General features: G+C 55.7%; 1 protein-coding gene across 2 annotated transcripts in view; it reads left to right on the forward strand.

The window, feature by feature from the left end:
* The window catches only part of SSBP3 (single stranded DNA binding protein 3), a 162,750-nt gene that overhangs the window by 131,727 nt on the left and 7,330 nt on the right, over nt 1-23,693 (forward strand). The window contains exons 6-14 of one of the 2 annotated variants that reach the window (XM_004438591.3): nt 4,703-4,783; nt 5,668-5,727; nt 9,828-9,894; nt 10,006-10,082; nt 17,424-17,488; nt 18,198-18,246; nt 18,908-18,943; nt 19,467-19,521; nt 20,822-20,892. In XM_004438591.3, the coding sequence (XP_004438648.1) occupies nt 4,703-4,783; nt 5,668-5,727; nt 9,828-9,894; nt 10,006-10,082; nt 17,424-17,488; nt 18,198-18,246; nt 18,908-18,943; nt 19,467-19,521; nt 20,822-20,892 (561 nt within the window). The remainder of the gene's footprint in view (nt 1-4,702; nt 4,784-5,667; nt 5,728-9,827; nt 9,895-10,005; nt 10,083-17,423; nt 17,489-18,197; nt 18,247-18,907; nt 18,944-19,466; nt 19,522-20,821; nt 20,893-23,693) is intronic. The other variant, XM_004438594.3, reaches the window with a different exon arrangement.

The raw sequence follows: 23,693 nt of genomic DNA on the forward strand, positions 1-23,693 counted from the left end.
TCACCCCGTGGAGGCAGTGCAGTGCAATGGAAGAGTTCTGACCAGTCAGGGGGCCCCGTTCTCATCCCAGCTCCGTCGGCCTCCATTCTACAGCCGCTCTGGGCCTCAGTTTACCTGTCACCTTCTCTTGGAGCCTGTGGCAGTTTAAGCTGACACTCGAGCTTGTTTGTCACTGTGTCCTCATCCTTCTCCCCAAGTAGCCTGGGAGCTTCCAGGGTGAAGATGAGTCTGATGCACCTCCATGACGTCCCCCCACCAAGCAAGGGGCTGGCCAGGCGCACAGGAGGTCAGCGCCCAGGATGTGTACGTGGTGGGTGACTAGATGCGCCCACAAGTCCTTCGGCCTCTGGGATTCATTCCTCTGCTCTTCCTGCTCTAACATGATTTGGAGGCTCGCATGTGGAGACCGGCTAAGGCTCCCTGGGGCTCTAGAATCAGACTTCGAGGCCTGCCTCCACCACTTCATAGCTTTGCATGCCTGGGTGAGTGGCTTCACCTTCCTCAGCCTCAGTTCCTTGGTTATAAAATGAAGTAATCGATAGCCCTTACTGCAAGGAGTCGAGGATTACGTGAGCTAATGCAGATGCAGGCCACCTCCAGCGTGTGGGATGTGTGGCTCCGTTATTATTGCTATAATTGTTCCCATTTCATGATGAGAACAGAAACGCGGTCAGTGGCAGAGTCAGGATTTGAACCCAGTTCTCTCCAAACCCTATTTCTTTATCTTCAGTGGACAGGGACGTGATATCATGAAGAGAGCCTTGGGCTGGATTAGGAGATGTGGCTCTGCCACCAGCTAGTTGCCTGTGGGCTTGGGCGCCACACCTCTGTCCTGGGCCTCTCTTTTCTCTCCTGTGAATGAAGGATGTTGGAAGAAGGGATGGCAGGATCCGTCAGGACCACCCATCAAACAGGTGACTGTCGGGCAGGTGCCCTTCTCCCGAAGCTTCTAGTGAGGACCCCAACCCTGGTCTAGCCCGATACTCTGTGCACCCCAGCTGCCCATATCCACCTCCTCTATGGTATGCCGGGAGGGTTCATTAGGCAGCACCTGGGACAGGAAGCCTCCGAGGTTTAAAGACACATCTGGGTGGAGCTGGGCTCAGAGGCCCGTCCTGGCCAAGCCAGTTCCGGATGCACCTATTGGGGGTTTTTTAAAGCTGTCAGCAAGTAGAAGCCAGAAAGGCCCTGTGGGGTCTTGTCCTCCGTGGGGGAACTCAACAGTATTACGACTCCCTCCTCCTCTCACCTCTGCCTCGGTCCTCCCCACCTGCCCACCAGATCTGTTCAGAGTTTAGGGAAGAGAGAAGCCAACATCCCAACAAAGATCAAAATCCTCAAACCAGATCCTTTTTTGGTCTGCCTCCTCTGTAGCCTTTTGCCCAAGTGGGTAAAGAGTTGAAAAGACCATAAAATCTGTTTTCTCTAAACCTACCTGCTGGTCTCTTGTTGAGACTGCAGGCTGGGAAGAGAACACTCTTCTGTGGCCTGATTAAACACAGGGCAGCAGATTCCATATCTCCTCGTGGGGATGGGCAACACATCTGTCATCTTCTTTACAGAAGCAAACATTTCCCCCAATACGGGGCCCCATTCTGTGCTCCTGAGAATGTGCCAAGTGTGCAGGGTCCCTCCCTGTGCTGTGGTGTGTAGTCTCGGGGACAGAGCCCAGAGAGGTATAGACAGTTCTAGGCCGAGTGGAGGTAGTGGAGACGCAGAAGATGGAGCTCTGGGTGGATGTGGGCGACCATGGGAAGTGGTAGGCTTCTGGCCCCATGGAGGAGCTCCCTGGAGTGCTGGGGGCCGTGCTGGGAGGTGCTGGCACTTGCCCAGGGTGGGAGAGGAGCTTCGTGCCCTTTGGGGGTGAATGCTGAGCTGTGTCTTTGCCTGTGTTGAGATTGTGGTGGGAGTTTCTCTCTGGGTGACCGGCTGGCCTGGGTATCCTCAGTATTCTGAACCCCGGCTCCAAGTCAGAAGGGAGACTTCTGAGTGGCTGACCCCTCTCCACACTTAACAGCCCGCTCCCCCCTGCTCTCCACAGGCCAGAGAGGTTGCTGGGGCTGGGCTAGGGCCTCGCTGACCAGCCATGCTGGGTCCTTAACTACTCATCAGGCATTTGTCTTGAGGCAACTTGTGCCACATCTCTCCGTTCAGGGACCAGTCACCAGAGCCAACAGGGAGCTCCTGCGGGAGACATAGAGGTGACCCTCACACACCGGCCTGTCCTGTGAACCTCTGGGGGCCCAGGAGCCGTGATGCAGGGCCAAGAGGCAGCTTGGAAGGGCAGGCAGAGCCCTGCAATCTCGGGTTTGGGTATCGGCCCTCAGTAAGGACTGCCATCGACTGAGGCCCCCGTGGGTGTCAGAGACTCTTGGGTGCTTTACTTAGGTTTTCTCTGATCTGTCAGCGAGTCAGCCACCATAGCCTCCCGTGGCTGGCAGGGTGCACAGGTGTGCAGGACCTGCCAGAGCCTTACTGCTCGCCCTGAGGAAGTGCCGGGCTGTTCCTGGGGAGGGTGACCAATGGTTGGGAGGGAGGAGGCGCTCCCTTCCTGCCAAGAGCCAAGGAACCCACAGAACGCCTTTTGCCCCCTCTTGGCAACTGGACCTCACCCTTGAACCCTCCTCCTCTGGTCTTTTTCTTTTTCTTTTCTTAGGGGTTGGCTTTGAATTATCTTATTTTGTTTACATTGCACCCAAGTTTCATGGTACAAAAGACTTGCAGGTGCAAATATGTCCCGCCTTCATTAACTTCCCCTCCCTTTTTAATTTATGTGATTTCAATTTTCCTTCCCTGTACTGTTAATTAGGGGACCCTCTAATCAGTGCCATTATCACAGTGGTATTCATGTTTAGGAAAGCCGCTAAACAAATGCTTGCAAAATTGCTAAATGGCTAATTAATGTCTGTTAATTAAGAAAATTGCTCATGGTAACAAACCATGCCGTCGCTGGCAGCCGCTAGAAAGACACACACTTGTTGAAATTAGGAGCGTGGCAGGTAGGGGAACATCTGCTCCGCAGAGCTTTCCAGAAGTGAGCAGCCCCTCGCTTGGCCAGGAAACTCCAGGCCTGTCTGCAGTGGTGCCCCTGGGTTCCTGGACAGCCCCCTTTGTCTTGCTCTGCACACCTCTTCTCTGCGTCTCTGTGCCCATCCCTCCGCCCCCTCCCAGCTCTGGGCCGTGTTTCCTAGGCAGGCAGGAGGCTGGGCAGCCTGGCTTTGGGGGAGAAGACAAGGAAGAAGACCCTACCTGTGTCTCTCAGAAATGCTTTCTCCCTTTCTTTTCTAATTTAACCACACCGGTGTATCCCCAATGCGTGTTTTGAATTTTTATCAAAAGCAGCTTCCAGGGTGACTGCACCGTCACTGGTGGAGAAGAGTGAATCACTGGGGAGCACCAGTATCCAGCTCTGAGGGCCCCAGGTGGGCGGGCAGGCGCTTCCAAGATGGTCTTGTCATGCTTTTTGACTGTGACTTGCAGTAGGAAATACATTTGACGTTGTGACCCCATATACACATACACATGTGTATATTTACAAATGAAATAGAGGTTAATGGAAAATAATTGCCTTACAACACACAAAGTTGGTCCAGTATTTTCTATTCTATTTTTTTTATTCTGTTTCAGGTTTTTGAAAAACAATGGTTGCAGCCCACTAAATTGATTTCACCACCCACTAATGGGTTGCAACCCACAGTTTGACCAACCCTGTGGTTTAAGAGAATTCATCTGCCCATCTCTTCTGTGGGGAGTCGAGGTCAGCATAGCCCAGGGCTTCAGCGGTCAGCTTGGAACCGTGGGTGGTGCACCACCGACTGGAGTGGAAAGCCCAGCCCCTCCACCCGCCCACCCAGCGGTCAAAGGCCTCCAGCCCTGATCCCCACTCCTCTGCACATGCCTACTCGAGCTCTGGGCTGCAGGGGTTGGGGTGAGCCTTGGACTCATCAGGCTTCTCATCCTGGTTCTGCCATTTGCCAGTTGTGTGGCCGTGGCCAAGTCCCCTTGTCCCTTGAGACTCAGTTTCCTCGTTGGTAAAAATAGGAATGAGAAACCCCAGCACACAGGGCCGTTTTTCAAGTGAAGGTGAATTGATGATCTGCACTGAGTGGGCGCTTGGTAACCGTGTCCTCCTCTTGGTCCCCATTTGTTCGGTCTCTGGCACCACCTCACTCCTCCTGTCTGTTCTCCTTCATCCATCAGGGCCCTTGCCCTCAGTGGCTTGGTCTTTAGGTGCCGAGGACCTGTCTCTGTGCCCCCAGCCTGGGAGCTCCTTGTGGGCAGGCTCTCACCCGGCTCTGCCCGTCCCCCATGAGCAGCACTTCCATGCTTTGCAGAGTGGTCCAGCTTCTGTGTGCCTCTGTGCTCTCTGAGCCTGGCTCAACCAACGTATTTAACATGGCAAACTCCGCTCCCACGGTAGGCTGTGCCCGGGCCCTGCTCCTGCGTGCTTTACGAAGGAGCTGGATTTGATTTTTCGTGCCTGTAAATCCCCGTGAGTGTGTTTATCAGCTTCTCTCCTTCCCGCTCGCCGTTTTACACGTTGAGCCGACGACCTCAGCAGCAGCTCGCGCCTCCCTGCCCACCAGAGCCCGCACGCCCGCAGCCCACCCTTCGTTTTGGTTTAATTTTTGTTCTTTAAGCTTCTCCTGCGCTTCTCCATGTGCTGTGATCTATAACCTGCCTCTACTGTCTGGCCTCACAGGGTCCTCCGGGGTCACAGCCCTCGCCGCACGCACAGCCTCCACCTCACAATCCCAGCAGCATGATGGGACCCCACAGTCAGGTACGCACTGTGGCCGCCGCCCGCCGGGGGGCACGGGGCACCAGGAGGACGGCGCCCGCAGAGGAAAAACAAAAATCAAAACGTGCTTTAGCCATTGCCTTCAAGTCTTTATCTACAAGTGAAATTAAAAAAAAATTTTTTTTTTTTTCTAAAGATAGTCTTCATTCCTTGGACATCACACCCAGCTTGGCTATGAAACCAAAAGAAAAGAAAAAAAATATTTCTGTGACCTTGTCAGCGGCCTTTGCGTTTTTGTTTTTTCCTCTCTCACTTTTGGTTTGGTTTTTGAGTTTGGTTAACCATTCGTTTGTAACCAAAGCTGCATCCCCAGCCTGGTCTCTGTGCACTCGCTGCTGAGAAAGCTTCTGCCCATTCCCCCGCATTCAGTTAGGGAGCGCGCTGTCACCCACCGTTCTCATTGTGTCTCCCCCAGAACCCCCGCTCCCCTTCCCCACACCTTGTCGGTGGTTTCTGTGTGTGTGCGTGTGCGCAAGTGTCCAGCTTTGTCTGCACACCCTGAAAACTTTATGTGTAAGTCCTTTTCTGATTTTTTCATTGGCCCTACTGCTAGCAGAGGTCCCCTCCTTGGCCCTGCATTGATGTAACTTCTCTTCCGCGTCCCATGCAAAGTCCCAACCGCTGCCCCATCACCCAGTAGATCTCCGTGAGCAGATGCGGAATTGCGAGTCACATGTGGTGTGTGCATCTGTTGTTCCCTCTGCCCAGAGGAAGTTTTGCCCAGAGAGGGAAGAGGCCACCGGGAGAAAGAGAGCTTAAAAGATCACTGGTTGTAACAAACCTGGACTTTGAGGAGTGGAGTGCGTTTGTGTTTGTCACCGTGCAGTAACGCGGGCTGTCATTGAACTCATTCCCTGTAATTGCAGCCTTTTATGTCACCGCGATATGCAGGCGGCCCCAGGCCTCCGATCAGAATGGGAAACCAGGTACTGTACCTTTTTGTGTTCTCTCTCCCCTCGCTCGGCCACCCCTTGACCCCAGTTGACTTTGACTCAAATCAAAATGTGGGGAAAGGATTGGGAGGTGGCTCATATGCAGGTCCCCAGAGAGGGCCCTGTGTCCGCTGTGTGCCCATGGTGCAGTCCCGGGACCCTCCTAGCATTTCACCCGCCTCTCCTGGTGGGCTGTGGGGAGCTGGTTCGGGAGCTCGGAGGGCAGCAGCAGAAGCGGCCAGGGTGGGAATGCAGGGTTTCAGCTATTCTAGAGAAAGTGGTAATACCCCACCCCCACCCCATTCCAGCCCCTTCTTGGAAAAGGGTCTTCCTCCTTAATGAAGTTAATTGACAACGTGCATTTTTCCTGGAAGCTTTTGAGAATTGCCAAGGCTGGTAAATGTAATCCTGCTATTAAGGGGGAAAATGGCCCGTAGGGATGCTTAGATCAGGAGCCTGGGTGCAGCGGAGCAGGACATGTGTGAGTTTTTAAGCAATGTCTGCCTGCTTCCCAGATCCAACTCAAAACAAGAAAGGATTTGTTCCTGTAATTAGAAAAGTGGTCTGCTTGTGGGGAGGGCTTTTCAGCCTGGGGTTGTGTGCCTTATGCTGGCCCATTAGGGTTGGCAATTCTAGGTGGTCTGGAGAAATCAGCCCCCACACCGCCCTCACTGGTTTAGCCCATCCAGGGAGGGGAGCTGGAGAGAGAAAGATGAGTATCCTCTTTTGAGGATAGAGAGACTTAAGAGAAACTTGAAAGAAACATCAGGGAAATTTCTTTTCATGCCAAAATATTTTTTACACGTAATCCTTAGAGTGACCTTGTGAAAGCCCTTCAAAACATCTGACAGTGATGCCAACACATCTCGCCCTTGTGGCCTGTGGAGCTGCAGTCTAGTCACCAGCTAGATTGGCATTATCTGAGTGTGACTCCTTCCATTCCCAATGCTCTGCAAGAAAGCCCCTGGGTGAGACGACGCAGGGACTACAGAGAGATGCTCATAGCCAGGGGACTCTAATTTTAAAGTTAAATAGCCTATCAGGTTTCCACTTATTTTTTTTTCTCCAAAAGTCTTTCGTTTCCTATTTTCTCTGACATGAAGGGGACAAATTTGGACAAGAATTAGAGACTCAACTTTTTTGAGCAAGGAGGCACCCTTGAATACATCACAGATGAGGAAACAGAAGGTCAGAGTGGAGGAGTGACTTCCAGAGTCTCCCAGTGAGCAGGCTCGAGTTGGTCTCCACCCCACCCCATTCATTTAGCTTTCCAAGTTGTGAAAGTTCTGCTCTGGCCTCTGTCTTCAGTGGTCACCAGGCGGGCCTCCTGTGCCACTGCACACATGGGCCCTAGTGGCAACCTTCCCTCTGCCCATCCAGGGGCTCTCCTTGGCCCCAAGTGGCCTCCGCCCCAGGGAGAGAACAGGTGCTTCCTTATCATTATTGTGGTCCTTCCTCCAGCAATTAAGGGCCACCAGAGGAAACACGTATGTTTCTGTTTATCAATTAAGCATGAGCAAGTCCCCAAGAGAGCCAGTGGAGAATCAGTCTGTCATCTGCGCTGTGTGTTACAGACCCATTTTCCCCGCCTCCCTGCCTCCCCCCTCAGAAATCCACACTGATTTTCTGGTTTCCTGTGAACTCGAGAAGTTTTTGTCCTCCTGCAGAGGGAGGAGGGAATGTGCTCCTTTCACAGATGTTGCCCCTGGGGGTTTCTTGGAGAGCCTGCCTCAGTTGGGTCTGCTGGGGGAACAGAAGCCTCTGTGCTGCCTGAGAGAGCTCAGCCCTCCCCCATGGCAGGTGGAGGCAGCAGAGACGTCGGGACTCGCTCAGGCTCACGTGACTTCCTGGGTTAGGGCGATGAGAGGGGCGCTTAGGGAGACAAGAGGCTGAGGGTCGTTGGCCTGGCCTCAAAGTCTTGCAAGGCTAGCCTCCCACCTGCCTCCCTGGCTAGAGGTCGGCCCGTGTAGAGGGCATTGCTGTGTTTTAAGCGAGGGTGGATATGTGGGTGGTGAACAGTGGGGTTCAGCTGGGTTTAGGAGAGGAGGGCTGGAATCCAGGTCGTCAGGCAGCCCTCCCGTCACGTCCCAGCAGAGCCCCTGGCGGCTGACTCGGGCAGGCAGCTGAGTGACCATGCAGACGCTGCTGGGATTTGTCTGTTCCCTGGGCAGACTTCCTGCGCCTGCCCCACAGTGCTGTAGGCGAGGCACTGGCCCACTTCAGGAGCCCCTGGGACAGCCCCAGAGCATCTCTCTCCCCAGCAGGCCCATATACGAGCTGTTAATTTTTCTTCTTTCTTATGTTTGAGGGCTTCAGCCTTCTCAGTGCGAGACCCCTTTTCTCTGATCATTGCGTGCCTGCCTTCCCTGATAGAGGAGGCCCAGACTGCCCTGTCTCATCTCAGGGTCACCCCAGTGAGGGAAGGAGGGAAGTGACTCCTGGGTCCTCTCTGAGCCTCTGGGCAGCCCAGCTCTGCTCCTGAGTCCTGACACACAGCAGGGTTAGGGGAACCCAAGGAGGAGCTTCCTGTGAGAACCGGTGGTCAACACTGGGCTACCTGGAGAGGAGCAATTGCTCGACCCCCACGGCTGCTCCATCAGCATTGGATGGGGGCATTCCATGACCTTGAGGGTCCCCCATCCACCTCAGCATCTTGGGAGCCCCCAAACCAGACCCTCAGAGGCAGGCCTTCCCGTGTCCTCTCAGAGTCCTATAACCAGGCTCAAACCCCCAAGTGGGAAGACACAAACCAGCCAAGTGATTCCGAGCTGGAAACTCAGGAAGAGGAAGCAGGGCTGGGAGAAAGCGAGAGGTCAGAACGGCTAAGACCCAGGGGCTGGAGAACAGACTCAGCACCCCGGGCAGAGGGAAACTCCGGTGCCGGACTCCACGTGGTGAACGTCAGGTCCGCCCCCGGCTGGTGTGGCCCTCCCGTCAGCTTTGCCTTCCCCGGGGCACATCACACACCTGTTGTGAAGCTGCACGGAGAGGACTTGTCCCTTCGCTTCCCACCACCTCATTCCAGAACCAGTTTGGAGTTCACCGTTGGGCCAAAAGCAAACCAGCTGCCCCCTCAGCCATCCCCACCACAGCGGTCAGGGCTGGGGGACCCTCGGCGGCTGGGATGGGGGTCCCTGTCACAAGTGCCCAGCCTTTGAGAAGCACTGGCACCTGCTGCTTTCACAGAGGCTTATCTCTCAAAGCCAACGGCAATGCTTAGTCCTAAGGCATGGGGTTCTAGAAGCAGACTTTTCCCCTCAGCTCTGCTTCTCTTTTTTCAAATTGCAGCTGAAATAACTTCAGTCCTAAGTAAATCACTTTTAATAGGTTTTCACAGCGGGTGTGCCAGGCATTCACTCAGGAAACCCGTGGCACCCTGTGCTCACCTCCTTAATAGTACTCACACCAGCTTCTGCCACTTGCCTCAGGCTTTGGGGGCAGGTTCTCCTTCAGCATCCTGCCCACCCCTCTCCTAGAGGCCTCCTCTTCCCCCTGGGGGCCGGGAGGTGGCGTGTCAACGTGGTGGAGGAAGACAGAGTCGGGAGCCCTGAGTGCTCATCCCGGCTCTGCCAGTGGGTGACTGGGGCTGTTGGCCTCCAGGCCTCAGTCTCCCCATCTAAATCTCAAAGGCCAGAGTCCTCCCCCCGTAGTGAGGATTTTAGCTGGTGGGTCTCTCTGTTCCCACAATTTGGAGGTGGGGATAAAATGAGTTACGTTTCCATGAGGCAAAGGAAAGAGAGGGTTACACCACAGCGGCTGGGGCTCAGGTGGTGAGAGCAAGGGAGCGTGCTCCCTCTGAGGGGGTGTGGCTGGCGCACAGCCAGAGCGGGATGGTACACAGACCCACAGAGACAGCAGGGCAGTGGTTCCTCTCGCCCGGATGAAGCCTGACCCACCCGTGCTGCGGTTTTCCCTAATGGCAGCTCGAGCCCACCTCCGCTCCCAGGGGAGCTTCCCCCAGCCAGCAGGCTGCAGGAATGGTGTCGAGGTGGCCCCAAATGCTCAGGTGGGGAGCTGGGGCAGGCAACTGCGTCTCCCTCTGTCCCCCAGCTCCGGGGAGCAGCCTCTCAGCTCATGTCTCACATCTCTTTCAGCCTCCAGGAGGAGTTCCTGGGACACAGCCACTGCTGCCCAATTCCATGGATCCCACACGACAACAAGGTAACTGGCAGGGCGGGGCTGCCGGGGTGGGGGAGTCAGGAAGGGCTCCTCCTTCCCCTCTGTCTGCCTCTGCCTCCTGCCACCTCACAGCTCCCCTGTTCTCTCATGCAGGGCACCCCAGCATGGGAGGATCAATGCAGAGAATGAACCCTCCCCGAGGCATGGGGCCCATGGGTCCTGGCCCACAGGTAACCGCCTGTCTGTCTGTCTGTCCATCTCCGTGGCCATCTGTGTGCACCCCCCTTCTCTCCTCTTTCCACAGTCTGTCAGTCTTTCCACATCTCTCAGCTCACGGGGGTGAGGAGACAGGGCGTGACCAGGTCCCCAGCTGCCCTCTCTGCCCACGGCTGGGCTGGCCCAACCACAACCAGGAGCAGCCATTCCCTGGCAGGTGGCAGGCAGAGGTGAGGGACCCCCAGGGAGCAGGAGAAGAGGGGCCTCTGGGCTCCTTCTGGTTGGCAGACCCTTCCAGGAGAGGGGTGTGCTAGCATGTGGTGTGAGGGATTCAGAATGTGGGGGGCTGGTGCCCAAGCAGTGTTGTGGGTCCTCCAGGAATCACAAAGCCTCCCACTCTAGGTGGATGGACTGGAGCTAGCTCAAGGGGTCACAGGCAGGACCCAAAGGCGGGACACATGAGTGGCGGTCCTAGCTCTGCCTGCAACTCTGCCTGCCTTGGACGGATCCCTGTGACCTCTGTGAGCCCCAGAGGCCTCGGTTTTCCTGTCTGCGCAGTGGGGATGTGTCTCTCCATGGTTCTCAGCGATGCCATCCCTGGTGAGAGGAGGCCAGGCTGGCCAGGGCCCCAGTACCCGCTTCACCCAGAGCTTTGGCCAGTTTCAGATACCAGGCTCCTGTCTAAGATTTCTTTTGACCAGAGGGACTCCATTGCCAAAAAGACAGTTTAGAAACCTCTAGAAGAAATTATTTCAAGTGCCCTGTCTACCTCTTTACAGAGCCAACACATGGGTCACTCCTTGTGACCCAGCCGCATACCCCACAGGTACAGGGTCCCACAGGACCATCGGGCAGGGGTCTGAGGCCATTCCTGTTCTAGAACCTTCTCAGGATTGGCTCCCACTTTCTGAGGTATGAGTGTGGCTCTGTGTCCTACAGTAGCCGTGGTAGAGTTTGCTGTGTTCTGCTCTCCTTGGGAATTCTCTGGAATCTGACCATCTCAGAAGCTAGGGGTCTGATTGAGGGGAGGGGAGTCGCACACAGAGCAGGGGGTTTGTTCTCGGGTGTTCCTCCCTTCTTTTCTGCCCCACCTGGCAGCCCGCTTGTCTCTCCCACCCCTGCTTGTCGATGTTTGGGTTCTCTGGGCCCCTCCTCGGGTTTCCGGTTTCCTGGGGTGAGTGGTGCCCCCGCTCACACACGCGTGCCCCCCTTTTGTGGGGAGAGGTGTCTGTGCACCCCGTGCTCCTCCGCTCTGTCTGGAGTTGTGTTTACAGCACACCCAGCCCGCTGCTTTCTTCTCAGTGGTGCTGCAGCGTCTGTGGTGTTGAAAGGTTTCAGGGAGGTCTTTGTCTTCTGTTGGCCCCATAATCCTAAAAGGAAGCAAGCCCACACCAGTCGCAGCTCCACGTTTCTTGTTTTTTTCTTTCTTCAAATCCCCAAAAGCTTGTACTTTCGCCAGCTGCTTTTAAGGCAGCAGAGTGACCCCTTCCTGCCATGTGGTGTCTTGAGCTGACCTCTGCAGGGACGCCCGGCCGAGGAACCCGTGGGGGTGGCGGGGTCTGAAGCAGAGCCTTCCCTCTCCCGAGTCTCCCTCAGCCTCGGCCACACATTAGGGATACTCTTGCTGTAGAAATCGGCAGTGGCCTGGGACTTCCAGAACGTCCTGCGGGATCTGGGTGATACAAGATGATGGAGCTGGGGCAGGAAACCATTCCTGCCTTACCGCCCACCCCTCTGTGTTCTTGGAGGCTTAGCAGCTGCGTCTGTAAAATGGAAAGGAGACCAGTTGTAGGGTTACCCAGAGGAGGAGGGTCAAGTTCCTGGTGTGACGCTTGGCGCGGGGTAGCCGTTAGGGAGCAATTTATAGTCCAACTTGGGGGCTTAAAACCAGTGTTCAGGATTCTAGTTGCTTGGGTTTAGTGATCGCTTTTGGTTTCTTTTTTATTTTTATTTTTCTGGCAAAGGCCATTAATGGTTTGTTAAGCCTGTAGTACTACTGAGGTTCTAGAAGCTGGCATTGGACGTTGTCAGACTGGCTGAGGGCAGAGTGCTCTGCAAGTTGAGGACTTCCTCCTGCCGTAGCGGGTGTGTCATCGTGTCTGTCCCAGACCAGCGGTCCGGCCAGTCTGGCGGCTTTAAAGAGGTGATGGTGCTGAAGGCTGAGGTCTTGCCGAAAAGGGCCTGCTGGGCCCAGTGTGGCTCTCCTGGCCTCCCCGAGCAGTGTGCAAGGGTGGAGCTGCCCCGTGGGCCCTGAGAGGGTGCCCAGAGGGGAGGGAGATGCCCTCTGACCCTCCCCACCCCACCCACCTCGGGGCTCTGAACACACCTCTCTGGTCCTTTATTTTACTTTGTTTCATCAATAGGGAACCTTAAAGGGCTTTTCCTGTGTCTCCTGTACCCGCTGGGTAGGATGTAGTGTTAAATTCCAGAGCCGAACCTCCCCAGAGCAGCCCAGAATGTCTGCGCCAGCCCCTCCCTGGGGCCAGAAAGGCCAGGCGTCATGTGGGACTTGGCTTGGGCAAGGTTGGGGTGTGGGGTGGATCACAGGGTCTGGGGTCAGCCGGGAGCAGGCACCGCAGAGCCTGGAAGTTTTAGACCCCGAGGCTGAGGGTGAGGAGAGGGCAGACTCTCCCAGTGGCCAGGAGGGGGACCAGCTGAGAATTTAGTGCTAGAAAACATGGTTTTGGCTGCAGTTCAGCCCGGTTGGGCCTCTAGTCCCCTCAACTGTGAAATGGGCTGTTGGGAAATGACCTCAGGGGCTGTTGTGGGGCTGGGTGAAACAGCAGCTGTGAGACACACAGCTCAGCACGGGCGCCTTCAAGGTGTTCCTCAGATTCCGTTCCCTCGCCAGGTCCTGGGCTCAGAGAGGGGGCCTGTGTCTGCCACAGCCCGGGCTGCTAGGAAAGGTGGCCAGCCCTCCAGGCAGCCTTTAGTAAGCACCACTGCATGCACAGTGCTGTGCTAAGACCAGACACAAAGGGGGGGAACCATCAGCCTGTTATTCCAAGCAAGGAATAAGATTGCTAATAGTCAGTGAGCACTCCAGAACTTTCTGAACAAAGCATAGGCATACTGTGGTCTTGGGGCTACTTTAGAGATTTCAAAACCGAATGGAGTGACGTTACACTTTCTGAGCCTGTGTTGCGTTTTAGCCTAAATGTCACAGAGGAACCGGCCAACCAGGGATCGCCCTCCCCTTTGCCCTCGGAGCCTTGGGGAGATTTTACTCTGACTTTGCCAAATGGCCAGTGCTAAAAAGGAGGTCATATTTCCACTTAATTGTATTTTCTTTTAAAGAATTACGTGCATGTTGGTGTCAGGTGAGAACCTTTGGCTGAGTTTTTCAGAAGTGAATCCTATTAGAATGAGGCCAAGACTGCAGGGGCTGCCAGCCAGGTTCATGCGGAGAGACTGCGAGGCCATCAGAGGTGCCGTGGCTCACAGACGCCGAGGTCCCGACTCCCCGTGTTTCTGGTATTCAGGTTGTGGGTAGAGCCAGCACAGCCTCGAGTCAGATCACTGTTCTGTCTTCTCTGCATTTGAGAAAGTTCAGATGAAAGATAATCCACAATCCCGAGGGACGCTCCTGTGCCTCCCAGGAGAAACCACATCTCCCTGCTGAGCCAGGACAGCCCAAGCTCAGTCCTCTGACCAGAGACTCCAGGAAGAGATAGAAGGGTTGTAAACTTGGCTGGAGCAGCCGGGAGCTGGGTGAGGAAGGAGGTGGCCGTTGAAGGGATTTGCCCAGGTGGCCCATTGGAGGCCTCCCGGTGTGAGATGGCCAGGCCACCCTGTGATTAGAGGGGGTGGAGGGCAGGACCCTGCTGCCCAGGAAACTTCCTCAACGGCCAGAAGTCTGCATTGACAGATCCAGCCTAAAGACCAAATGGCTGGCTGTTCTCCTGTTTTGAGGTGAAGATAGTGCAGGGCAGACGGCAGGCAGCACCGAGAGAGCCCCTCTGACGAGGAGGTACTACAGAAAGGAGTCGCAGGCCCCAGCCCCTGCTGGCTGCTAGTGCCCTCCTGAGTCACTGTGGATCCTGCACAGAGCACGGAGCTGAGACCGAGAGGGTGGGGCCAGCAGGAGGGCCCTTTGTTGTTCCTGACTGTGGATCAGACCCCTCTGCACAAGGTCTGGGTGCCCGCGTGGGGATGAGGGCAAGGAGTGTGTAGGACAGACCTCCGTGGCTGTGGCCGGCTCCACGGCTGCGCTGAGGACTGCCCCCATGTATCCAGCTGCCCCGTCCCTACGAAGCAGTGCTGACAGCAGAGGAATGGGGACGTAACACCCTGCGGCCCAGTGCTGCGAGCAGGGAGCAGGCACTTGGCAGAGAGGACCATTTCACCAGTCTCTGAAACCATGCTTCTAAGCCCTCTCGCCCTCCGTGAAAGGGCTGGTGTTTCTGATTTGAAAACTTCACAAAAACCTGACTTGTAGCCCTACTTTCACCCCTCATTTACTGTGTGGCCTTCAGCAAGTCTCTAGCTTCTCTGGGCCTCCAGCTTATCTGTGAAATGGGGAGGTGTGAGTGAGCCTCCAGGGTCAGCACCTCTGAAGGAGGAAGGCCCTGGGTGGGCACACTCCCTCCACCCTGGTGGCCGGGTGGGGTCGGGAAGAGCAGACGGTGCACGCAGAGCCTCCCAAGTGGCTGCACGCTGCATGTCCAGACCTCCTTCGGGAGCGAGCACCCCCCGTCCTCTCCTTTCACTCTGTGCTGCAGTGTCCTGGGCTTCCACCAGCTCCCAGGACAGCCCTCCCGTCTTGCCCCGCAGTGCCAGCCACTCTTGTGGTGGGAGAGGCAGCAGGATGCAGCTGCGGCCCCTGGAACAGAGCTCACTCTCTCGGGAACAGCTTCCTGATTGGGCGGGCTGCACGTGGTGGAGCAGTGGGCTGCTAGGGAGGTGGTGAGCCTCCTGTTCTGGAGGAGCGGAAGCGAAGCTGAGATTTGTAGCGGGGATTTAGCGGCTGCACGTGGGGCTTAGAAAGGGCCCTTTAAGACCCGAGGTTCTGTGATGCTTAAGGCAGCATTAAGGGCTTTGGCAGTTGTTCTGCTGCTGACGTCCCAAATCAGCGCACACTCCCCGGCCGCCGAGCGCTGCAGAGCCGTCCTTCCCTGTGATCCCCCGGGGCCTGGAGGGTTGGGGGCTCCTTGTCCCCGTTTCATGGACGAGGCGGCACAGTAGAGGCTGCAGGGCTTCAGTGCTGGCTCTGCCACGAGCATCGCTGCGCGAGGGGCCGTCGCTCTGCTCTGCGCCTCAGTGTTTTCATCTTTCAAGTGGGGACAGGGTTGGGGTTGCTGTGATGATTAAGTGTAGTGATAAAAAGCCCGTAGCACGGCCAGGCCTGGGCTGAGCATTGTTGTCATTTGTGCCGTTTGCCCAAAGTCACCAGCACGTGGCTGAGCCGGGCCAGCTCTCCCGAGGCCCTGCACGCTGCCTCACGCCACCTTTCTATAAAGGGGGCCCGCCCCTGCATGTCCCCCCGAGCCTGCCGCTGTACTTGAGGCAGGCACACATCTTCCTGGCCCTGGGCTCGGCCGTGAATGGGCACAGGGGCGTGGGCTTCCTGAGGGTCCCCTGCGGCACCTGCCCCTGCCCCCACCCACCCCGACTCCAGGCCTCACTTGCTGCCAGCCTGCCTGGTGCAGCTCCTGTCATTGTCCACACCCCGTCTGGGTGTTCTCCTGGCCTTCAGGCAACTCGGTGAGTAACGAAGCAGAGGAGGGGACCCCGAGGCCGTGAGGTTTGAGAGACCGGCCCTGGCTGAAGAACGCTGGCTCTGAGTTTGTCAGCTCTGGCTCTCGAGCCGCCTGTTCAGTCCCCCTTCCCACTCTCTGCTCACCAGGTGTGGGCGTAGAGCGCAGACTCCGGAGGCTCCCAGGTCCAGGTTTAAACCCCAGCTGTGTCATTTGCTGACTGACTTTGGGCAAATCTTTCTTCCCTCGGACCCTCAGTCTCCTCTTCTGTAAAATGGGAATAATACCAGCCTCATGGTGGTGTTGTAAGGACCAAAACGAAGACTATGTAAAGCGTGTTATGTGCTCAGTAAAGGACAGTTAGCGCCAGCTGTTCCTTTGCCCTCAGAATTCCACCAACTGCTGCCGTCAGATTCTCCTACGAGGACAGAGCTTAAGCTGTGGCCAGGCCCATTTTACTTGCCTTTTGTTCACTTCTTCAACCCTCCACTGACTGATGCAGCACCCAGTCTGTGCCAGCCTGTGCAGGGAGTGAGGGGGCATCTGAAGATCACTAAGACGCAGTTTCTATCTTCAAAAGGCACTCAGAGTCCAGTAGGAGAGATGAAGGTGTGGCTACGATCAGAACCCCATGTGATACAGGCTGTGGAGGAGGGAAATTACAAGGCATTGTGGGAGTAACTAGGATGGAGCAGTTAGCTCCAAGGGGTGGGGCAGGGAAGGCTTCACAGAGGAGGTGATGTTTGAGTTGGGTATTGGAGGATGTATAGGAGCCCACCAGGTAGAGAAGAGAAGCAAGGCACTTATACCTGCGAAGAAAATAGCACTGAGAGAGGGGAGTCAGGGGGCAGCACTGGCTTGATTGTGACAGGAGATGAACCAGATGAGAGGCCTGGGGTGCCTGGTCCAGGCGCTCTGTGACCCGCCCCCTCTGCCTTGGGGGTTGTGCTGAGCTGAGCTGGGACTCCTGGGAGTTTCTGAGTTCTGTGTAGACTCTTCTCTCAAACAACAGGGATGCTCTCTAAGGTGGAAACGGAGTTTTCCTCTGGCTCCTCTAGCGCTGTGTTTGTTGAGGGCCCCCTGGGCTGACGCCTGAATCAGGCAACTTGCTCTGGGGGTGAGGGTGGGGGACAACACAGACCTGGGGTGCAGTGGGGCATCTCTAGCTTCCAGGCCTTGGGGACTGCTGCAGGGCAGGCCTTTCAGGAGCATTTCTTCCCCTGCCACATCCAGGCCCGGCCCCTGCCCCCAGCCGCCAGCAGATTCTCCTCCCCCAGAGTGTCTGAGGTGCTGAGTTCACAGTCGGTTCTGTTCCGAGTCCGTTCCACTCTGCCCGCCTGAGACCCAGGGAAGGTGCCAGCCGGCACCTTGAGCCTGGAGAGAGGAGCAGCCTGCTTGATGTCCATAGGCTCCTGAGAGAACCATCTTAAAGTCGATGCTTTTACAGTTGTGACTGTCCCTCTGTGCTGGCTTGTCACTATGGTCCTGTCGCTTGTTCCCCACCCTCCCCACACCTTTTTTAAAGAAATAGATTGTTGTTTCTCATCAGATCCTTTTCACAGACTAACCCTCTCGCTGTGTTCTGTCTGTTTCTCCCCCTCCTCCTCTCTCCGGTTCCCCTCCTCCTTCTCATAGACTGACCCTTGGTTGTCATTGCAGAGTTACGGCAGCGGCATGAGACCACCACCCAACTCCCTCGGCCCCGCCATGCCTGGGATTAACATGTAAGGCAAAACCCACCTTGCCGGCCGCTCAGGGCCCAGGCCTTCCCCACCCTCTACTGCCCTCCCCGGAAGACTCGTGATCCAAGTAATTACTGGTACCTCTCTGGACCTCAGTCTCCTCCTCAGTAAAGTGAGGATGTGGACAACACGGGTGCTGAGAGCTCACCCCTGTATGGTGTTTCCCCGTGCCCGGCATGGTTTGGAGCATGTTCCGTGGACCAGCTCAGCTAATCTTCATAGTAACTCTAGGAAGCAGTTATTATTATCCCCCATTTACAGATGAGGAGACTGAGGCACAAAGAGGTGAAGTCACTTGCCTGGGCTCACAGCATAAAGTTGGAAGGGTCAGGATTTGAACCTTGTACAGCTGAGCACTGTTCTAGGCTTTAGTGGTTCTTAATCTCTTTGTGATGATCAGTCCTCATGAGAATCTATGGATTCCCCTCCTGGGAAGATGCACATGCTGAGGAAATTTTATATACTTTGCAAGTAATTTATAGGAGTTTGGAGGTTTCTATCCATGGTACAACCTGTCACTACCCCAGAGCCAGACAGTCCCTAAGGCCCTAGGGCTGTATGAAGGGCGGGCTTCCTGTAGTGATGGCAGCCCTCTTCTTCTGCCCCTGCCAGCACTCCCCCCACCCCCAACCCCCTTCTTGGAGTTTATAGCACATTTTTCATTGTCTCCGTCTCTTTCTCGCTCTCTCAGGGGCCCAGGAGCCGGCAGACCCTGGCCGAATCCTAACAGTGCTAACTCAGTGAGTACCCAGGTCAAGTGGGGTGTGTCTGCCAGGGAGGGGGTTCTGGGGTGCAGGGGGGGGTCCTGTCTCCAGGTTGGAGGTGTCACAGGGAGGGGAGATGCAGCAGGACTGCACCTGACGCCTCCAAGGAGAAGCCCACCTGTAGGTGGAGGCATGAGAGTGACACGCTGGGGCCCTCAGCGGCTCGGGTCTGCCCAGTCCAGCCCACTGCTCTGCAGAAACTCCGAGGTGGGAGCTGAGAGCCTGGCTCAGAGAGCACTTCACATGGGGGCTCCTGCCAGTCTCCTCTTCGCTGGCAGGGCTGGCTTCCAGCACTCAGAGGAAGGAGCCGGGAGGGGCCTCAGCACAGGCAGTCTGGGGCAGAAGGCCAGGGGCTGGGGCAAAGCTGTCATTTTCCTGGCCTCTCAAACTGGAGGGCCTCCCATGGCCCACAGCCCCCAGGCTCCCTGCCGAGGCTCCCAGGGTCAGTTCCGCGTAGGAGCTGGACTTTGCTCCTGCCCCAGGCCCTCCTAGGGAAACTGACCGGATGGTTCAGCGGGTCCCACAGCCATTCCTGTCAAGAGTGGGGTTGTGGCCCCAAGTGGATTTGGAAACCAAAGGGCGCTGCCTGTCGGAGGAAATGACTCTGACACGTGGCTCCCTCACGTCTTGTTTCTAGATTCCATACTCCTCCTCGTCACCCGGTACCTACGTGGTAAGTGTGTGCGAGTGTGGGGCATCTCATCGCATGTCTAGCCACACGGGACTGAGTGTGCAAGAGAGCTGCTCAGGGAATCCTTCCCTTTCAAAGCATGTTCTGAGCACAGGTTCCAACTGTGCTAGAACTTGCTGTCAGTGTGCCGGTATCTGTACCTTCTGGTGGCCTGGAAGTCCCCAAACGAGACCCGGAGCTGAGATCTCCATCTGGGGCGCTGACCAGTGGGCCGGTTGGCTTCCATCACAGGCTTCTGGTTTCACCGATTGGCATGTGTGTGGGCGCACACGTGCACACACGCTCAGCTGCCTCTTGGTTTAAAGAAAGGAAGGGAGGGATCCAAGTCCAGTTCCCCCGAGGCTTAACCGCTTGGGCTCCACCTGGCGCCCGAGGTTTAGCGAGAGCTGGATGCTGGGCTGGGCTCCTGTGAGCACCTGCTGCTGACGTGGCTGGAGCTTGGTGGCCTCTCCCCACATATGTCATCACCGTGGGTTTCTGATGTCAGTTTTTGTGTCATGTGCAGGGACCCCCTGGTGGTGGCGGCCCCCCAGGAACACCCATCATGCCTAGTCCTGCAGGTAAGAGGGAGGAGTCCTGGAGGGGCCTGGGTGCAGAGCCAAGGCTCACCCACCACTCTTCCTGAGCAGCATGTGCCGACTGGGCATCTTAGCCTCAGGGATTTTGGGGGCAGGAGGCTCTTGGTACCCCAGCCTGCTGTGTGGCCTCAGTCAGGTCTTCTCATCTCTGGTTAAAAGGGGCAGAGCAAGGATATCCGCACACGAGGGGTCTCGCTGCCCTCAGCTCCCACCATCAGAGAGAACCCTGTCTTGGTTGTGCGTTTCCCCAGATGACTGAAAAGGGGCTTCTGGGATCTGGCATCCTGGGACCAGGACTCTCTGGCATGAGGCCTCTTGGCTTCTGGTCCTCTATGTAGGAGACCCCTTTTCTGTTTTTCTTTAATCAAAGGAAGGCATGCGTGTACACACGTGGGCATATGCACACACGCACACACATGCAGTATCACAGTTGTGTTTCTTTCCCAGCTAAGAATAGCTTACCATCCGCTAGAAGGAATTCAACATACAATCCTTACCCTCCCCAAAATATCAAGTGAGAGGTAATTGGGTTTCTGCCCAAGAAATGGTGCCTGCTCCTAATATAAACAGGCGAGCTCATTTCCTAAGGAGACTTTTCTGGCTAATTGGAAAGCTGGTGGGGTCCCTCTCTCCCACCCCCTCCTCAGCTCCCCATCACAGGGAAGCTGCTCGGCTGCAGGGGTGGAGCTGGCAGCGCCCGTGATGTTCCGGCTCCCGCTCCGGCTCCCTCTTTCCGCTGCTGCATTTCTATGAGCAGCATGACCTACATTCAGACTGGGTCACATTAAACCACTCCATATGTTAATGTGTCTCCAGCCCCATCCCTGCCTCTCCCTCCTGCCCCATCAGCTTGGCAGGGTGGCCCCCAGGGAATTGGTGGCGTTTCTCTTTGCTGATTTGATTATGGCCACTTGGTGGGGTTGGGAGAGCACAGGTGGTGGTCTGGTGGCCCCTGCGTCATCCCTGGCAGCGTCTGGGGACCAGATTGGGTTTGGGGTGGGGAGACGAGAATATGAACCTGTAATCCCCCTTTGCTGTGTCCACCCTGCCATCCAGACACCCTGCAATTCTTCCTTTCAGGGTTGAGTGGTTTTCACAGTTGAATTTTCTGTGATTAAAAACTTTGTGAATCTTCATTAAATACAAATTAGCCAGAAAATGGTGGTACTTAGAGGAAATTTTAGGTGATAAAATACAAAAGAATGAGTTCAAGTGGCACGAGTTTGTTTTAATTAAGAAATGAATTAATCACCCCAACTTGCGGGTTTCCACTGTTCTGCAGATTCAACAAATTCCAGTGACAACATCTACACAATGATTAATCCCGTGCCGCCTGGAGGCAGCCGGTCCAACGTAAGTCTGCTTTCTAATAATTTACATATCAGATACCATAACAAATCATAATTAACTTCATCAGCTGAGGGGAAAGCAAGTTTAATTGATTTCAGCCATTTGTTACCAAAGATGAATAAAATAAACCGCCAGGGAAATGATTAACTTTTGGGCAGCTCAGTTCCCATTTCATAGCTGGCGGGGGTGGGAGAGAAGGGGGTAGACGGATTCCCACCCTTCTGGTCATAGTGGGGCACCAGGCCCTGATGTGGGTACCCCCGCTGCTCTGTGTGGGGTGCTGGTGAGGGAGAGCACCAGGCTGCAGGTGGGGTGGTTGGTCGTGGCTGGTTGGCTGTGCCACCCTGGGGCGTCCCTCACCCTCTCGGGTTTGTTTCCTTGGCTGTGGAGCTAAGGGTGGAGGCCACGGCAGGAGCACGTGGCCTGTCTGGGGACCTGCCTGCGCTCCAGGAGCCCTGTGACTCTGGCACCTTGCAGCCTCTTTGTCTCTCCGTGGATAGTCCCTGTCTGGAAGCCACTCCCCCTTCTGTGCCTTTCAAAGCTCCAACCCTCAGTGATGTTGCAACTCAACTCCCACCTTTTCTGGGCCTGCTCATCGCCCGCCCCCCCCTCCCCCCCCCGCCCCGTGCTCCCATGTCCCATGTTGGATGTTTAGCTGCAGCACCCTCTCTCAGCTGGGAGCTCTGTGAGGACAGGCCTGGCTGACTCACCTCCACAGACAACCCTTCTGTGCCAGGTGGCGGGGGGTGAATCTGACCAGCCTTGGCCTTGGGGAGCTTAGGGTTTGGAAACGAGGCTGCCTTGTGACCAAATCAACAGTCTGTGGACTGCAGAGCCAGAGGGTCGGGTTGGGGCCCCAGAGTTGTCTGTGGCCTTTTGGGGTGCTGTTTGTTTTTGTTTTTTTCTTTTTGAGGAAGAGTGGCCCTGAGCTAACATCTGTTGCCAATCTTCCTCTTTTTCTTTTTTCTTCCCAAAGCGCCAGTACCTAGTTGTATATCCTAGTTGTAGGTCCTGCTAGTTCTTCTATGTGGGATGCCGCCTCAGCATCCCTTGATGAACAGTGCATAGGTCTGCACCCAGGATCCGAACTGGTGAACCCCAGGCTGCCAAAGTGGAGTGCACAAACTTAACCGCTGGGTCACTGGGCCAGCCCCTGGTTTTGTGGTTCAGTGTTGGATGTGACACCTGAATCACCCCATGTGTTAAACTCTGATCAGGAGCTGCCCCATGCTGGACACTGCATGTGGTTAATCCTCTGCAGCCTCTGGGGTGAGGGTCTTTGGCCTGCCTCCTGGGTTGCCAAGAGGGGCTTGGGACTGAGAGGTGTGGGAACCACACGCCACCCTGATGCTCCACCACACCTCTCCCTCCCCTCTGGGCAGCCAGGACCTCCGACTACCTGGCCTCATCGCCCCTGGCTCTCCTTAGAGTGACCACCTACCCAGGTTTGAGCACTAGAAGCCCTATGTCCTGGGAGACAAGGTCCCAGGACACAGAAAGTCCTGGTTGTTGGCAATGGATGCAGAAGGTTGGGCAGAAAAGTATAAGACCCAGACAGCAGCCCAAAAGACGGACTGAGAGCTGTGTTTGGTGTCAGATGGAAATGGAAATCACCCTCCTCCCATGGTCGCTGTCTTCCCCTGACCACGGAGGCTGGTGGTCATGACCCGTGGCTCTCAATGATGGCTCATCGTGTTGCAAGGCTCCGAGGGGTGCGACTCAAGTGGCCGCAGTCGTGGGCACCGGGGGTCTGCCTTCGACTCTGCTGCAGGTTAACTGTGGCGCTTAGTGTCGAGATAGCGCAGCTTTCAGTTTTCGTATTGTGAGTAGTGTGACTGTGTTTTCTAAGAGTTCAGATAATGAAAATGGGAATGATGACAACACCAGCATCAGCCTGACCCCGACATCACCAGAAGAAAAGGCCAATGGACCGTGTTATTTTAATGCCAGGTGGGCGGATTAGAGGTAAATGACCACAGCGGACGTACTGCACAGTACGCTGAAGAGAGAAGGGGCGTGCAGGTGGGGCGTGTGGAAGCGTGCTGGAGACTAAATCACACAGGTCTGGGGTGCGACAGGCAGAGCTTCTAAGTCAACCAAAAAGACACCGACACTTGGTTACAAACAGCGGCCGCAGCCTTGGCTTGGGCATCCCCCTTGAACGGACCCCATCACCAGGCTGTCCCCCATTGCTCCGTGACCTTCAGGGCACGTTTCTTGAGTCAGAGGCTGCAGCTGAGGCCTGTGGGTGAACAGAGGGGAATTTTGGTGACAAATATGTTGGTCCTGTACAGGTAGAGCTGATTCTGTCGGATGGACCTCACCAACCGTCAGGTGAGCTTCCTGCAGTCCCTCAGGGTGCATCAGACTCTGGCCCCAGCTCTTAGGAAGCTTGACTTGAAAACTGGAGCTTCAGATCATCGCCTGGATTTCTATGAAGATGTTAATGAAACTGCAGAAGACAACAAGTGTTGTTCTCTTGTCCAGTTACAAACTAGACTTTGCTCATTTGTCTGCATATTTGGCAGATAGTACACAGTTAATTTGGCAAATGTCGTTTAGTCTGTAAATGTCTCACCTGCTGAACGTCCCGCACCCCTTGTCCCCACACTGCTGCCCAGGGGTGTGATCACTTACCTCTGTTACTAGGCTTTCAAAATGAAAGATTTTGGTCACTCGTCAATTTCCTCAAAACATACAGAAGCACCTCATGAGATTTGTGACTTTGTAGACGTGGAGAGAGCCGCAGGCACGCACCCGCCCACAAGATGGCTTTTGTTGTTGCTGCCCACAGAATAGATGTG

This window comes from Ceratotherium simum, chromosome 22 (assembly GCF_057802395.1).
Source record: "Ceratotherium simum simum isolate JZ-2026a chromosome 22, ASM5780239v1, whole genome shotgun sequence".
NCBI lineage: Eukaryota > Metazoa > Chordata > Mammalia > Perissodactyla > Rhinocerotidae > Ceratotherium > Ceratotherium simum.